This window comes from Centruroides sculpturatus, unplaced genomic scaffold (assembly GCF_000671375.1).
Source record: "Centruroides sculpturatus isolate CEXI.00-Female unplaced genomic scaffold, Cexi_2.0 scaffold190, whole genome shotgun sequence".
NCBI lineage: Eukaryota > Metazoa > Arthropoda > Arachnida > Scorpiones > Buthidae > Centruroides > Centruroides sculpturatus.
In genome coordinates, this window is record NW_019384543.1 from 76,754 (window position 1) to 96,103 (window position 19,350).

Sequence of the window (19,350 nt, forward strand, 5' to 3'; positions counted from 1 at the left end):
TTTTATGCTGATTCAAAAAGAAAAGAGACTAAATAAGACACTTTGTGGCGAATACTTCAACTCCAAGAAAAAGACATTAAGTACAATCATCTGGCAAGAGAGAGAGAGAGAGAGAAAAAAAAAGCAAGCATTATATATATATACAAACATATATATATGCAGGTCATTAAGATTAAGAAGATTCAAAACAACAGTAGAGACCACCTCTGCAAAGATCTTGACATAAGGACTAGAATGTTTAATGAACTACTGAAAGAAAATTTCAGAGCTATAACGAAAATAATAATAAAATATTTGAAAGAAAAAACAAAAAACGCATTTTCTAGAAGGGGAAAGAATTAGTGGCTATGTAGAGCAAACACTCCATAGAAAATGAAGAAAAATAATACAATGAAATTTTTTGATAAACAAACTGATAAGTACTTTGCTCATGTAATCTTGATTCAACTTTTGTCAAAAATAGACAGGTTTGGATCATAAATATTGCTATATCAGGAGTTAGCTGAATCAAAAACATCATCTTTAAAAGGTTACCAAATACGACAATCTAAGTCTGAAATAAAAAGAATTGCAGAATAAAATAAATAATAGTTCCAATAATAACTGACATTCTTGTACAATTCTAAAAAAATCAAAGAATTAGCTAAGCTTCTTGAAAACACAAAATAACCACCCATCAACTATAAAAGTTGAAATTTCTTTAACTGAAAATATTTTAAACAGTCTCTCTAATTATCCAAGGCTTAGTAGGACTTAATAATCAATACATAAAATTCCTGACTAAACCTTTTAACTGTATGAAGAATACATTATTTTAAAAAATTTCAATTAATAATCAAAATTGTTATTACTTAAGAAATTGTAAGGAATACAATGAAAGATTGTGTTCAAAGGCTTTATTCATTTTATTTTAAAACTTAGTATACTTAATTTACTTAAATCTGAAATTAACTAAAAAAATTCCCACATCCAAATTAATTTATTTTCAAATATTGTAAAACTCAGCTGACTTTACAATTTTATTCAAAATACACATATTAACTTAAGATTATATTCTTCTTAATTTGAATATAAAAATTTATTGAAAAGCTAAAACTTATCTTTAAAACTTTTTTATTTTCCAAATATTTGTATAAAAATTAGATCATTTTACATAATCTGAAATAAATTCAAAACAGATTTTTATTTTCTTGTGAGAAATAAAACTTTGTTGACATAGTAATTCCAGATACATTGTGTTAATGAATGTCATATTTCTCATTGTATTTAAATGATTTGAAATCAGCTTTTCTCAGCAAATTAATTTTTAAGTCAATACTAACATTAATTTTAATTTGCAGACTGCAAAAATTATATTCACAAAATCATTGTCTAAAAAATCCAGAATTTTGATAGTTTGTATTAAGAATAGGGTGGGATTGTTCATGTTTATGTATAAATATGATCACCAAACCCCATTACCTCAAAATACAAATCTTATTCTAGGTATATGTACAAGATAAAAACTTGATATTATAAATATAGTTTTGAAAATTAGATTCCACAGATAATAATTCATCCTAAAAAGTCAGCTATTTGTACTGACTGATTAAAAAAAAACAATGATGTTCATCATTGACAAGTTTTTTCCATACATATAATTGTTTAGATAAACACTTTTGCACATTAAAATCAAGGATCAAAATATCAAAGATATGCACTTCATTAAATTCTCTATCATGCTTTTTACTATTGACATTATTCTCAGAAGAAAACTTCATAATATATAGGAAATACAATAAAAAAATGTTCTAATTTGGATATCAAATAGTCTGTATAATGCACTAAATAATAAAGTTCTTTTATTTCTGTAAAAGTTATTTGATATTTGGTTTACCACTCATATAACAACTCATTCTATGATTAGTCAACAAACTTTTCTATGATATAATAAATTCAGTTAAAGGTCACTCATTAAGGACTATAAATAATTTTAAATTAAAATGAAAGGCAATTACCTTATTAATTTTTTTGTGTAGTTCATGTACTACAAATTGTTAAAAATACATATTCTTTAACAATCTTTAACAATACTTCTTTGGACATTTTTTGCCTTAAGTTAATCATGTATTAAAAGTTATTTATATAAATTTTATAAACATTTTCAATAAACATGTTGTAGAATTCTGATGTTCCTATTAAGTTCTATAACATTTTCAAAATAAAAACTTACTATAATAACAAATTTTAAAAATGTTCAAAAAATAAGTTTGTTATATCAACATTCAAAACCTATAATTTCAAAAATTTTGAAGTTATTTTTAAAAAAATATACAGTTACAAGAAAACTCCTCACAAATTATATTTGATTAAATCACAAAATTAATAGAAGTGACAATTGATTGAAACTAACCATTCATTTTTTAATTGTCTTCTACGTGCTTCATTAATCCATGCTTGAACTGGTGGCATTACTTTCTTTGGTTTTTTTGTTAATACTTTCCTTTTTTGTTTTTCAACTCTCAATGCCCAAACACGTAATTCATTCTCTAATCTAATATACAAATTTAAAAATATAAATGTAATTATGATAAATTATCATAATATAAAAGTTTATTTTTAAACATACACACACACACGTTTTGGTAATATTTCTGTCTGTATATTAAGATATAATAATTACTAAAGATAAATTAATACATAGCATTAAATATCATTAAAAAGTTAAAATATGGCCAACAGTATTTACATTTAATAAATATAAAAATATTACATATATTCAAAGAAAAACTTTGCTTAATTTCTTATATGTCATTTTAACACACTAACAACATCATATTTTAACTTTTTACTTAAATGTGTTATTTTGTGAATTTTGGCAAGAATGTCAGAAGATGCTGTTTTCCATTTCTGTATTTTATTGCAGAGGTGGAGCCTCAAAAGAAAAGTTGTCTCCATGTTTGTGAATTTTTGTGAACTGTCTCTGGTGTGTTAAAATGACAGATAAAGAAATCAGAAGCAAAGTTTTTCTTTGTAATACGTATGTAATATTTTTATATTTATTAAATTAAATATCATATTTATATATTTTGACAACTTATGATCAAAATTCGTAAAAACTTTATTGAAAATTTATATTAATTCTGATAAAGTAATGATCAAATTTTCTTGTTAAATATATAAATTAATTATGTAATGAAATTCACAATTAAAAGCAAGACTACAGATTTTACTGTTATTAATCACATATATAAAACCATCTAATGAAAACTTTATTATAACTGTGATAAATAAAACATTCATTTTACTACTATTTTTGCTTTTATATTAACTTGCAATAAATAATCAATTATTATTTATATAAGATTATAATTAAACAAGTAAATATCCAAAATTTCTGTCTTTGATATATTAATTCTTACTATATAAAGATTCTATCTAAAGAAACAAATCAGTCCAGATGGAAACAAACATATATTAACTCTAAAATGAAATTTTAATACATCTTTCAATAACATAAAAATTTTTAAATCAATTACATAATACAGAATTCATTTATTTTACTTTGAAATCAAACTCTAAAACTTTATTGTGAGAACTGTTTCCTATTATTGCACATAATTAGTAAGGGAAATTAAATACATTGCTGACCACAAAAAATTGCAATGACCAGAAGGATTTATTAGATATGCCCAAAATTTACAAGTAGGTTAGAGAATGAAAGAATATGCAAATGATTAAAAAAACATCCCATATGCAAATGATTAAAAAAACATCCCATATGCAAATCATGCGACAGTAGTGCCTCAAAAGTTAAAAACTAAGCACAGAACTAATGTAAAGCGCTAAAATTGTGTTTGTTCACAGTTCTTTCTTAAAGAAAGGATCAAGTATGCTCCATCAAAGAACATGGCAACCATTCATCCAGATTTCAGACTTTGAAGGAGAATTGCAGAATTACAGGAAGACAGATTAGCCTTCCAAGAAATTTTGATAGTGTTGGACAGAATTTGCTCACAGTGATGAGACTATGATATTAGTGAGCAACCATACATTATTGCGTAGAAAAGGAACAAACTCACTTATATGAAGGATCTCATTAAACTTGTCACACTAACAAACAAGAATACAAACCTGTCATGCACTTGGTTCTAAGTGATCATACACCTTAGCTCAACAGCTAGTTTTGCAAACCAACCAGTGTCCACATGTACCATTAGATATTGTCTGCAGCACCAAAGCTCCCTTTCAATGTGCCAATTGCTTCAGCTACTGTTGATTCTACAACAAAGGTGTTTACAAATGCAATGGTGCTAGGAATAATGCACATAAATGAGCAAAGCTGTTTGATAATATTCCAGTAACAAACTCAATAAGGCATGCATAATGTCTTATTGAGTGCCATACTAGTCCAACACCTGATATGGGTGTCTTTGGAATTCAAGGTTTGGAACTATATACTGGATAAAGAATTAAGTTAAAAATTACATATTTGTCAATTCAGCAAAAATTTAATATAATAAAAACGTTTTCAATTGTTTTAAATGATCTTCATCAGTTACAGAAAAATAGAACATTAAAGTATGGCTAAAATAGAACATAAAATGATTATGGAATAATCAATTTATGTTCTATTTTAGCCATACTAATCCAATATAATGATATGATTATTTATCCATATTTAATCCACAAGGACATCTTCCATTAATTTTTATATTTATTCCATAATCATTTTATGTTCTATTTTAATGTTCTATTTTTCTGTAACTGATGAAGATTGTTTAAACTGATTGAAAACGTTTTTATTATATTAAATTTTTTGCTGGATTGACAAAGGTGTTATTTTTTAATTTAATTTTCCTCTTCTTCCTTGACCTGTACTTTCACTGGATTTGTCCCCAAAAAACAAATCTGGCCAATTATCTCATGATGGTTACATACCAGACACAGCCAGCTACTGTGTAAACTATTATTTATTATTATTATATGGAAATTTTTTTTTTATTTTTTTTGTAAGAGAACACTAATACATGCATTTGGAGGGAGTCACCCTCCGTTGTTGTTGCCATCTTCTTTCATTGTACCGGATTCAAGAGGAATTCTAACTGTATTGCCTGAATGATTTAAGAGAGTTTAAATCAATAAAGACCATTTTATTGTGCAAATATTGTGAATTTGTGTTACAGTCCATTTTCATCATAAACATCTACTATAAAAAAAAATTTGGTATTATATAAAAACTGCACGGACTGCATGCAGTTTTTATATAATACCAAATTTTTTTTTGTATGTCAAGGAATGTCAGTCACATTCCCCAAATATACATTTGACATTTCATCCTCTCATTGCTAGAGTGAATAGCAGTGATTATTGATGCCCTTGGTAGCTGCACAAGATACTAGATAATTCATATGTCAGAAGTTTAATCAACTTGGATTTTTAATCATTTAATCTTTGTAACAAGCTATATATTCCATACTTTTGGCTTTGATATCTCTACTCCTTATCTTTGGGTGTTGCATTTTTTATAGTCAGCAGTTCATATAATGCTCACTAATTGTTAAAAAATAAAAAACACTGTCATTTGATATTTTTTTATTCAAGCAAGCATACATGTTGTCGTGGGTAGCCCCTGAGGTAGAACAAACCGTACCTCTCTTTGGTCGCTTTACAGGCTGGTTAAACCTGCCCACTGGTCAAGGATGGCATGTTTCATTTAGGATCATGATAATTTTTGTTCAGGATGAGTGGAGGAGTTGAAAGGGGTCGTCAGTAAGATGTCGGTGATAAATGAGTAAAAGACACCACATACCAATAAACAAATTTATTAAACAACAACTTAGATAACATAACTAACATGGAGATTCTATCAACTTTACATGAGGATGGGGGTATGGGTGCACGCCGAGAGAGAGTTTACAATATTCATTTCATACCTCTAGAGTTGCTTGTACTGAACAATGGAACAGAGATTGGGAGAGATTCGTCTTCACATAGAGGTTTGTTGAGGGTTGGGTGAACTTCGTCCGGACTCATCTTGGCGACCACAAAATCTTTTTTTTTCTGGCCTTCAACTCTCAGACGGCTATCGGCTATGATGGACCCCTTCTTCTTTCATCACCCCTCTTTTATATCTTAAGTCACATTATCTTTTTACACCAATCGCAACTTTTTGCAATAAGTTCCTTGTGATTCATTCTCGAGTTCTGGAGAGAAAGGAAATGACTCCAGAGAAGGAAGTGTGTTCATCATTTTGTTATAAGATATCAATGAGATTTCAAAAAAGGGGAAAAGTGGAGGGTTTCTTTGTTTAATTTTATTCGGTCTGACCCTCACATTGTCTCATATTTGCCTATGGATTTCAGAATATTGAAATTTTCAATGCTGTTTTGTGCTTTTTGTATGGTTTTCTTTAATGAGGACTGACTACACAATTTTTCTTTTTCCTTGTCCTAGTTTCCTATCTAGACTTTTCTATAAACCAGGTGTCACTGTCATTGATGACAGTTCTCTAAATGAACCTGAAAGACTGTTGCCATGTTTTGTTTTTATACATTAAATTAAAAGTTACTACATAAAAATATTAAATTTTTGAAGAGCTCATAGACAAATGCAAGCAAATGAAAATATCCGATTTTATGAAGACTTAAAAAAAAATCAAGATGGTGCTGCTACTTCAGAATAAGCTCAACAAGAAAGCTCAGATGATGATATATTTTGCCAAAAAGAAAAAGTCTATGTTTAATGGTGTTTAGCAGTGAAGAAAAACTTAATATTAACATGCAATACTTTTGATTGTAATTGTTAGTTAATTAATTATTGATTGCTTTAATAAACATTTCTCTTAATTATAAAAAAGAAATAGTATACTTTTGCTAACTTTTGGAACCTAACCCTATGGTTTGTACTAGTCCTTTGTTTCATATAGCACAGATTCACATAACACAGCACCTTTTCAGAACCCAACTACTATATCATACAGGGGATATCTGTATATTACTTTTCGTATTAAAACTATTACCTAACTAAATAGTCTTTCAGAAATGAATAAGAATAAAAATTTATACAAACTTTTAACATTTTTTTTAAATTTTCAATTATTTTATTCACACTTTAAAGAAATAAATTTCATTTTAATTTCTTATCTTCAAGATTTATTATTTTATCTTTATTAAATTAAACATAAGCAATGATAAAAAAATAACTAAAATAGTTTTTACTACTGCAAATCAAACAAAAAAAAAATAGTAAATTAAATATTTACCTTAAGGATTCAGTATTATTAATATAAGTTGGACAAATAGAAATATTCTTTCCTTCAAATCCAGTTAAATTATTATTTGACAAAGAATCATCAACAAAATCTGGATCAGGCTTATTTACTTCATCAACATTTTCATTTACTTTCCATAGGAGAGATCTTCCAGTTCGATGAGGATTTACAAATGAAGTTGAACTAGGGGCATTTGTACTAAGAAGAAGACCACTAAATTAAAGATTTATAGTGTTAATATACATAAAACTCCAGAAATTATATATCAATTTTTTTTAAAAAAGTACTAATCAATATAAATAAAACTTTAAATTATATTTCTAACAACACTACAATCAATAAAATATTATTAATAAGAAGATAATACTTAAAATATTTTATTTCACATACTTTTTGAAAAGTTTTAATTTTTGCCTTCATATACGCAACTTTATAGAATACATTATACATAGAATATTTAAAATTCAAATTAAGCATTTTAAATTTCTAAATTTGTTTTGAATCACTATGTCAATTTACATATTATAAAACTCATAAAATTAAACTTTATTTAAATTTAGTTTTTAATAACTAAGAATATGTTAATATTTACATTTCAAGGCCAAATAAAAATTTATGAACTAGAACAAGGTAACAAATATTTTACAATTCTTTACATCTTGAGCTGGAACTTACAAATAATAAGTCATGCCTTCCACACTATTTCCAACAGAAACAGCATGAAGGTGTGATATCACATGATAAATATTTTGATACACAAGTTAAATTACCAATTATAGTAGTAACTACAAATACACACATCCAAGAAGTTTTGAACCATCCATGGTCTGCCTTTTAGTGAATTAAATGGGCATCAGGGTGTCATATATAGTCACCACATAAGTATGCTCACAAGATTGCTGTTGCATTTGCATTTTCACATTTTTACTTCTCATGTTTCATCAGCCCATCTTTTTTTATCACTTGCAAATCACCAAATTTTATCAGCAAAGTCTGTCAATTAGGGACATTACTTGAATCATGGCAAGGAACCATAGTAATATTTTGCAGACCTGACAAAGGGTCCAAAGCACTTGAAATGTTGAAGACAGGAGCTATACTGATCAACCACCTCTGATAAGCACCACAAGCAACCACCTCTGATAAGAACCAGTACTTGACACTTCTGGCCCCCCGTAAGCCTGAGAACATTGCAAAGGAGTTCCATTTCAGTTTCTGGATGTCATTGGAGTCCTTCTATAAATTCAGACCTCCACAACAGATTACAAAATGCATCCCTGAGAGCCAGACAATCTTGGCAAGAGCCACAGCCCACCAAACAGTATTGCACAACCCAATACTGATGACCAGCATATGTTATTAAGAAAACATCCTGAAATAGTTTGTAGAGCCATTGCATCAAGCATATGGATCACACTTTGTATTTCAGATGATAATTCTCATTGTTATCATGGCCATCTTGTAAATGAATACCTCCAGCAGATCTGGACCAACTCACACAAATGGAATAGCCTACACTTTCCCCACACAAACTGTTTTGAGCATGCTTTAGACATGCTCAAATAAACCATAATATTACCTACATCTCCTCCACACACTTCAAGAATGTTAGGATGTTGTCTTTGCTGAATGGGACAATATGAATTAGTGTAACCTGGATGCACTAATCAGCACGCCGAGAGTTGCAGCATTGAAAAGCTCCATAAATAGTTTGACAGGATACTGAGATCACCATACTACCATTTGTAAACTCTGTAGACATTACTTTTAATATCTGGTTCCAAGATGATATTTTATTTATCATATACATTTAATTTTTGTGACAATAAAGCATATATTTTACTGGAGACTTTTACATTACAACAGAATGCCATGTTCAAAATACCTCTTCACTGTCTTCCAAAAATGAAGTGGTACAAAACTTTTTAAAGCATGTAATAAATCTTTAATGATTTAATATTGTAAATATTCAATTTCTTTTAATTGAAAAACATGCATTTAATGTGTAGAAAACATTAAATGAAACCAGAATTTATTTAACTGCATAAGAATATTTGTATTTAATTTGTCGTGTTCCATCTTTTTGCCTAATGTTGATAAGTTTATTTACCAAAAGTTTAAATGTAATGCAGTTTATTTTATTTTACTTTTTAATCTATCTTTTAATGTTATATTAATGTTTAGATAATAAAAACACTATAAATTATAAATACAGGTAGGCCTCCTACAATGCGGTACCTTTACAATGCGTTTTCGCTCCAATGCAGTTGGAAAAATGCAGAAATTTTCTTACAACGCGGTACTTTTACAACGCAGTTTATGGTATTTAGAAACGAATTATCTTTCACATAACAGAAAAATCTCAACGGATCACTTAATATGCGCCACAGTTTGGTGTACAGAGCTGAAGTCCTCGAAAGCAGCTGTTTGTCCATGTTGACGTGTTACTCCCATGAAAGTTTCAGGGGAAGACCGGTTTCTAGACAAATGTGCATCAGTTACCATAAACACTCAAATATATCACTGAATTCTCGATAATTTATACTCTTTCAATAGGTGGGGACCGCAAAAATGGTCCAAAATACAGTATAAACTTCTATTGGGTGTATATTTTTAACTATTAATAAAACACACCTTTAATAATCCAGCTAATAAAAATTAATAATATAATAACGTTTTCGATCATTTCTTAATGATCTTCTTCAGTTACCATAACATAGAATAAAATCGAACACAAAAAAGAACGTAAATACGAAAATTAAAATATAAATAACGGAAAAGTAGATAAAATAAACGAAAAATAAAAATTAATCCGAAAAAATGTCCCTTAACAAATAAAAATAAATAAAGTCATTAATTCTTGTAAAAGGATCGCCATGCAGTAGGTAAAGAGTCCGCATCTCTATGGTTGATGCAACCAGTTTTCTTGTGTGCCTTAAAGATCTCTAATTTCTCCAGATATTTGATTGTATGTAAATTTGTCGTAGATTTAATAATTTCCGCTCGATCCCAATGGACTTGAATGTCGTGTTGCGTTGCATAAGACGATAGCACGGTGTTGTCAAGTTTCTTATTAATCGTATATTTATGCTCTTTGATACGTTGTTGTAATGTGCGCATTGTTGCGCCTACGTAGACAAGATCCGAATTAAAACGCTGATCGTGTAATGGTATAGAATAGATTCCTGATGCCGATTTCCAGTTATAACGCTTCTTATCGTTTCTTAATAGCTTGAAAACTGTAGGATTGCGTCGATATACTACACTGAAATCATTAGCCTTGGCCGTTTATTTATGTATTTGTCTCAAAAACGGGACATAATTTAAAACCATCTTTTGTCTACGGTCTAATGTGGAATGCCGTTGTTTAGTTGTTTGGAAGGTTGTAATAAGATTCTTTATGATTTCCTTTTGGTATCCCTGTTGTTCCGCAATCTTTAGAATGTAGTTTAGCTCTGCCATCATGTCTTTTATACTAGAACAATGTGTATAAGTCCTTTTTATCCAGGACCTAAAGGCCGCCAATTTGATGTGATGCGGATTGATTGAATTATGCTTAATTCCGCATAATTCAATCAATCCGCATCACATCAAATTGGCGGCCTTTAGGTCCTGGATAAAAAGGACTTATACACATTGTTCTAGTATAAAAGACATGATGGCAGAGCTAAACTACATTCTAAAGATTGCGGAACAACAGGGATACCAAAAGGAAATCATAAAGAATCTTATTACAACCTTCCAAACAACTAAACAACGGCATTCCACATTAGACCGTAGACAAAAGATGGTTTTAAATTATGTCCCGTTTTTGAGACAAATACATAAATAAACGGCCAAGGCTAATGATTTCAGTGTAGTATATCGACGCAATCCTACAGTTTTCAAGCTATTAAGAAACGATAAGAAGCGTTATAACTGGAAATCGGCATCAGGAATCTATTCTATACCATTACACGATCAGCGTTTTAATTCGGATCTTGTCTACGTAGGCGCAACAATGCGCACATTACAACAACGTATCAAAGAGCATAAATATACGATTAATAAGAAACTTGACAACACCGTGCTATCGTCTTATGCAACGCAACACGACATTCAAGTCCATTGGGATCGAGCGGAAATTATTAAATCTACGACAAATTTACATACAATCAAATATCTGGAGAAATTAGAGATCTTTAAGGCACACAAGAAAACTGGTTGCATCAACCATAGAGATGCGGACTCTTTACCTACTGCATGGCGATCCTTTTACAAGAATTAATGACTTTATTTATTTTTATTTGTTAAGGGACATTTTTTCGGATTAATTTTTATTTTTTGTTTATTTTATCTACTTTTCCGTTATTTATATTTTAATTTTCGTATTTACATTCTTTTTTGTGTTCAATTTTATTCTATGTTATGGTAACTGAAGAAGATCGTTAAGAAATGATTGAAAACATTATTATACTATTAATTTTTATTAGCTGGATTATTAAAGGTGTGTTTTATTAATAGTATATTTATCCAGTTCGTTCATTATATAAGTATATTTTTAACAACATAGTGAAGGGAAGTTATTTTTTGCAATTTTTACTGTCCACAAAACTGCTCGAAAAAATTTTAGCCATAACAATGTCGAATGAAAAGAAAGGACCGTCGTTAGAAAAGAAATTTATTAATATATCTCTTCAAACAAAGATAGAAATTTTGTATCGAATTAAAAATCAAGAGCGGCTAGCTGATATTGGTAGGCATTTTAATTTAAATGAGTCAACTATTTGGTCGATTAAGCAATAGGAAGAAAAGATTAGGAATTCAGTCGCATCCGGATCATCTATTCTTGCGAAAAATGTTGCTCGTCCGAGAGCACCTGTAATGAAAAAAAAAAAAAAAAAAAAAAAGGAACAAGCGCTAATATTATGGATAGAAGATATGAACAAGAAATGGTTGCCTTTAAATAAAAGTGCAGTTAAACACAAAGCCTTAAAAATATTTGATTAATTAAAACAAATGAGACAGTCGTCGGCTGATGAAACCAGTGTTAAATTCATGGCTAGCAATGGCTGGTTTTAAAAATTCAAAAAACGCCATTCAAACAGCAAGTTTTTCTCTTTTTAGAACTGAATCCCAGTTTTTGTATTAAGTTGGTGTCTCCTATAACGCGATTTCCCACAATGCGGTATTTTCAAGGAACGTATCTACCGCGTTGTAGGAGGCCTACCTGTACTTTTGGTAAATAAACTTATCAACATTAGACAAAAAGATGGAACACGACAAATTAAATACAAATATTCTGGAATATCTGTACTAGATTCCAGTTTATGTTCTCTCTTTTGCCTGCCTTATATAAATTATAAATTTATTTTACTGAAAGTATTTGCAAATTTAATAGCTGTATTGTGTTTTTATTTATTATCTAAACCTTAAAATAATACAAAAAGACAGTTTTTATTTATTTATTTATTTATTTATTATATTTATTTACTGAAATTTTAGTACACCACATTCTACTCCTGTTTGACTGTAAGGCAACTAACTATTTAATGTTGATATATTTGAAATAACATCAACCAAATCATCTGTTTGAGTAAACTTGTGCATAAAATAATAAAATTTCAAGTTTTGTACAGAAGACATTAAACTAGAAGAAATCTTCAAAAGATTAAACATACAAACATACAGTTTAAGAGAAAATGGCTAAAAGAATAAAGTAGGGCAGTTGTTTTAACAACAACAGGTTATCTATGTTAACTCTATTCTGCTGCTATATAATATTCATTAACTTCAAGCAAATGGACTAACTAATTCTTATTACTACAAACTTATTGTTAACAGTATTAATACTACCAGTGAACATCTATATGCTTAAAAGATATTGACATATTAATTTAATGCCAAAATAATAAGCAATAGAAATGCATTCAATTATCAACTGAAATTTTATAAAATTCCACAAAGCAGCAAAAACACTGACCAATGTATTTTGACATATGAAAATATCATTCCCATATATTTTGAAAATGGCATTAAATTCTTCAATTCCATTTGTCTAATATCGAAAGAAAGTATCTTAAAAAAATAACCAAGTTGTAAATTAAAACTCAAATAACTTAAATATCTGATTTACAAAGCTATTCATGGCATACTTCACAAATTCTTCAAAAAATAAATTATTTAGTAATAAATTATTTCATTTCAACTATAATTTCTAATAAAATAATTTTCAATGTTTTTAAAATTAACTGATATTCAAATAATTCTATTACTTTAAAAATTTAATAATAATAACTTCTTAAAAATAAACATTCTTTAATTTAAGTATTTAAAATGTAAAATATAATACAAATATTATAATTCACATACCCATAAGGAGCAAGATTTACTGTTAACATAAAAATAATAGCCATAAAGCAGGTAGTCTTTTTCATTTCATTTGATAAAAATGCTTTTGGTGTATTAGTCTGTAAATAAATTTTAATTAATATTTTTATATATAAATTAAGTAAGTGCAATATCAAAAATGTGAAATATATTCCACTCTTAAGATATTGTTATTAACTAAATTTTAATAAAAAATATTATTTCAAAATTGAAATAGGCTATTTAATTAAAATGCTATTCCATTCTTTATAAGTTTACTCATATTATTTCCTCAAATACTAGTACAATTATTTTTAGAAATGTTCTCATAAAATTGTATTAGTAAAATAATGATGCTAGAAAATAAGTTACAGGCAGCAGATATGAATCATCTCGTATAAAATGTTAAATGAATTATTCAGGTCTCTAGTTTCCATAATACACTTTATTATGAATTAGATAAATTAAAATTGCATTATTTAAATTACATAAGAGAAACTTAGATCCTACAGAATGTCATTCTTGGCAGGAAGAGAAGATCATGTTAGATCACACAAGATCACACATAAAACTTGGTGTGCCTCCTATCTATAATTATGAGCTGACATCATATGAATTTCTAAGTTCCAACATAAAGAATGCCAGCTAATTTAATCTATTAGTTATTAATGAATATGAAATATTTTATAACAACAACAAAAGCATACAACTTCTACACTATTTCTCAAAATCAACTGATAATTTATGTTTATTTCAAATTGTTATTTTAGTAAAAATAAAGTTTTAAATTTCTGAATATTCAAATATGTGAGAATGGATTGTCAACCAGCTACATTTTTTATTTTAAAAAAGATATACACTATTCCAGTGTTTCTCAATATTTTTCTCATTGCAGACCATTAAAATTATTGGTAAATAATTATATGGACCAGTAATTATTTTGACTATGAATAATGCTTATTTATTACCCTTATATATGCTTATCTAGAATTACTGTGTATAAAGTACATACAGTAATTCTAGATTACTATTTAAATGTCACCTGTAATCAACTATGCCATTGTCAGTACAGTCAAATATTTCTCTGCAAACTGACAAACACTGCACTACACTATTCTATAAATTATATTACAGTTTCAAAAATAATAAAAAGCAATTTTGAAATTTAGCCATACAAACAAAAAGTATCCACTAAATGCTATTGTAATAATTCATTAGTTCATAATAAAGAAGATATCAAATAAATGGAAAAAAATAATCTGAAAAAGTTGAAGATCTTTAATTAACATATTAAAATAAATATTTCAAAAACCATATCACCTTTTGTAATTAGTTATCAATCCATTGTTGTTAATTACTAATATCATAGGCTTGATAGAAGCAAGCTATCAAATAAGCAAGTGAATGAACAAATGGCTTAACAAAGCAAACCTTACTATATACAAATTTATTTATTCACTATCAACTTTTAGAAAATTAAATGATGATAAAGTAATTGTATATTGTAAGAATAAACAAGAAATAGTATGTAGCAAAAGTGTTCTAGAATTCCAAAGACCAATATAACATATCTTATATTTTTCAACATCATTTTAAAAATAATGTTGAAAAATTTGTGATAATTTTAATAATATATAATTATTTATTAATAAGAAGATATTTTTAAAATAAATTATGCATCTTTAATAGTTCATTNTTACTAAAAAGAACAAAAATAAATTTTATAACTAAAATTATGTATGGGGGACATGATGATTTTAGAAATGTTAAAGTGGGGCATGGCCTAAAAAAGTTTGGGAAACACTGATGTAAACACAAACATTGCATCAAGCTATATTTCAGGTTTGTTATGCAATAAACTAATAACCAAAGCTATTGAATTAGAGTATAGATAATCAGTACTGGGCTATTTGTTGTTTTGGATGCCATGCACTCCCAATACCCCATTTGCATCCTACACAGTAAGTACAGTCATGGGTTCAAGTTCTGATCCAGACCAATCCTTTTCTTCTAGAAACTTCTAAATTAATTAATTAATATTAATTTAATAATAATTATTAAATGTAATAAGAGATGGCACTTAACACCTATCTCCAGGCCAAATTACTCAACATTTAATTATTAATAGTAGCAGTAATTTAGCCTGATCTAATCCAGCAATCATTTGGCTCTAATATAACTATTGGGATTACAAATGTTTATATTTGTATTGATAAACAGACCAATATTTGTATTATATTAATTATATTCAGATAATTAATATATATATTTCTTACACAATAAAAAATGTAATAAATGAGAACAAAAATTTAAACTTACGCCTTTCTCTAAATCTGTTATTCTTTGTTTAAGAAAAATATTTTCTGCACGTAACCTATTATTTTCATTGGTTAATTTCTTCACTTCTATTTCAAGCTTCTGTAAATACTAAAAGAATACATTTTCATATAAATTCAAATTCATGAAATTACAAAGAAATTATTACATAAATATTTTAGTGTATTTAATTTAAAGTAAACTAACTTCTTTTTTCTTCTTTCTTGATAAACATGCAGATTCTCTATTTTTAATCATTCTCTGTTGTCTTTTCAGAGCTTTTAACTGAAATATATCATCTTCATTAAAAATAATTTTAATTTTTAATAATTTAAACATAAAAGCTTACAGTTACTTTTACTTTATAAGAAAATGTAGTAGTAAAAATGTATTTTATGTGAAAAATTAAAGAGAAAAATTTACAATACTACTTACCTACAAGATTGTATTTTTAAAAGAAGAAAATTTAATTTAATGAGAAAATCTTTTAAATTATTGTTTTAAATGTATTACCCTAACAGAAGAAGGGAAAAAACCCAAAATGTACATATTGGAGTTAAAATTAATTAAAAAATAAAGAGAAAAGCCCAAGTCCAGATTCCTAAAAACATGGTGTGATAAGTCCAAAACTAATAGCCAAAGATACATAGCTATATAAAATTAAAAAAAAAACATAAAAAGCTTTATTATAATCATAAAGTATCTTTGTAAATGGTCTTGCATCTTTTGAATGTTATTTAGAACAGTGTTCCGCAACCGGTGTGCCACTACAATGTGAAAGGTGTGACATGAACTTTTACATCTTCTATCAATTGTCAAGTTTTATTTATATATTTTTATCACAGTTGCTGTGTTTCTTATGCTTGTATTTCATTCTCTGTCGCAGCACTGATGAAATAAGATGATATTTGTTTATTCTTTCTTACAAACCACACATTTTTATGTATTCTAAGAAATTAAATGTAAAATAAATTTGCTCACAGGTGTTGATGTCTGTTTAACGATAATAATAATAATAGGTTAGTGGCATTATGTAATTCTATTACTAGTATCATATCATACGTTTTTGAGGGGAATAACATTTTGGTGTGCCATGTTGAGTCATGGGTGTGCCGCAAGTAGAAAAAGGATGCGGAACACTGATTTAGAATACAAAATATTTTAGTATTTATTTAGATTACATAGGCATTAATGGTTATTAATATATAAATTACATATATATAAATTAAACACTATATTTATTGTATATTCAAAAAGATATAATTCTTACATCAGTATAATGATTAGGATGAGCAGAAGTAGAACTCCCAGTTGCTATTGGAATTGTTGAACCTTGAATTGTTGGTCTTGTATCAACTGACTGTTTCAATTTTTTTGTTGTTACTGATTCTAGTTTATGTTGTTGTAATTCAGATGGAGCTGATGATTTTGCTAAGGAATTGACTGCAGATGAAATTTCTAAAATTCCAAGATTAGCAAGCTGGTCTGTTCTTAAAATTAATGGTTGTACTGCAGCTAAAAATAAAAAATAAATACATAAGTAAAATTATATTGTAATAGTTCTTTGATCCATAGATTTTGAAGTTAAGAATGAATTGTAATATCAAAAGATTTTATAATTTGTAGTTAAAAAGTTATTTCAAAAATTAAACATGTAACGTGATGATGACAATATTGAAAGCAAATACAAAATAAATAAAATTTAATATATCTAATCTAATTACTGATATTGATTTGGTTTGTTAGGCAAAGGCAATACAACAACATAAAGAGATGCTTCTCAGGAATTTATGTAGAAACTAGTCCCATTTAGTAATCTGCATTGAAGTGAATTATTGTGCAACATGTTTTATTTTAACAAAGAAACTCTCAATTCACCCATGCTGTTATATGAATAAGTCAAGATTAGATAAAAAGAAAATTTTCTATTACTCAACATAACATGTTGTATTAGCTTTTGATCCTAAGTTTCTGTAATTCTATAATAATTAGATATTATCTTCACATATCTACTATATAAAAGAAAACTAATTTTTAAAAAGGAGCGTCATTTTTATTATTTTCAACAAAAATGCCTTTTGGGCTACATCCCTCATCAGTATGTTTTGGTTGATGTTTACAATACTTTAATGAAAAAAAGAGTACATTTAAAACTGCATTATTGATTTATAAAATCTAAATGAGCTTGATATAAAAATGAATGAAACTGTAAATTATATAAATGTATAACATAATATATAAAAACTAAAACTTTGTATACTATTAAAACCAGAACCAAAAAAAAAAAAAAAAATTGGTAAAAATGGAAGGTAAAACTTATATATAATGTACTGTACATAGTGGATAACTATAATATGAATAAAATACACCTTTAATAATCCAGCAAATAAATATTAGTAAAATAAAAACGTTTTTGACCATTTTTTAACGATCTTCCCCAATTAACATAAAAACAGAACATCAAAATAGAATGTAAATATGAAAATATAAATAACAGAAAATGAAAACAGTCAAAAACGTTTTTATTTTACTAATATTTATTTGCTGGATTATTAAAGGTGTTTTATTGGTAAAACTTAGTAAAAAATGAGTAAAACACTAAAACACACAATGATCTTACTCTGTCATTGATAATATCTAATTATCACAGAACTATAATACAATGTGTAAAAATAAAAACTGTGGCAAAAATGGAAAATAAGTTGAAATTTTGTTTGGTTCAATGTCACGACTTGGTGAATTTGCCAAGTGTCAACAAATTCACCAAGTCGTGACAATGAACCAAACAAAACAAGAAGACGACGACACAGTTTCGACAAATAAATAAAATGTGATATTTCTTTATTGCATAGCAAAGAAATGTTATAATTAAAAAATAATAATTTATCTTTATTAAAAATTTTAAAAGCATGTTGCACAATAATCTAATTCAATGCTGATTAGAAACAGCACTGAAAAAAGTAAGATTCAAACCTGTAACTTGCAGTATAATAGTTAAACCCACTTGACTTTGCTACTACTGACACTTTTTCTGTACAACATTGTTCATAAGGAACATGGAAAAATTTTAATTCATTTTTCTCACAAGTGTTTGACTGTTGCATCAAGTGGCTTTATCAGATATTCCTACAATATATATATCAAATGTCGCAAAATCAAAGAAGACCACCTTTAGTAGTCCCCTTATTAGTACTGTACTTTTTCTATTAACTTTTCTTTTATCATGTTTTTATCTTTATCCAACCAATTATGAACTTCATCTACAATTGATATCCTAATGCATCTTCCAAACCTTCAAGATCAAACTTTATCTGCTGATTATAAGTTTCTTCCATGCATTTTGAAGCATTGTAGTTTTAATTTCATTTCATCTACTAGCACAACTGAATATGACACTTCTAAAGTTTTTAGTTTCATTAAATTCTGTTCATTTC

The 19,350-nt window shown here is 27.6% G+C and overlaps 1 protein-coding gene across 3 annotated transcripts in view; it reads right to left on the bottom strand.

Annotated features, from left to right (window-relative positions):
* Positions 1-19,350, bottom strand: part of LOC111623424 (cyclic AMP-dependent transcription factor ATF-6 alpha-like) — a 41,053-nt gene that overhangs the window by 5,184 nt on the left and 16,519 nt on the right. For all 3 annotated transcript variants that reach the window (XM_023365996.1, XM_023365997.1, XM_023365995.1), the window contains exons 5-10: positions 17,187-17,431; positions 16,124-16,201; positions 15,920-16,027; positions 13,604-13,701; positions 7,244-7,465; positions 2,393-2,533 (exon numbers count right to left, since the gene is read on the bottom strand). In XM_023365996.1, coding sequence (XP_023221764.1) covers positions 2,393-2,533; positions 7,244-7,465; positions 13,604-13,701; positions 15,920-16,027; positions 16,124-16,201; positions 17,187-17,431 — 892 coding nt within the window. The remainder of the gene's footprint in view (positions 1-2,392; positions 2,534-7,243; positions 7,466-13,603; positions 13,702-15,919; positions 16,028-16,123; positions 16,202-17,186; positions 17,432-19,350) is intronic.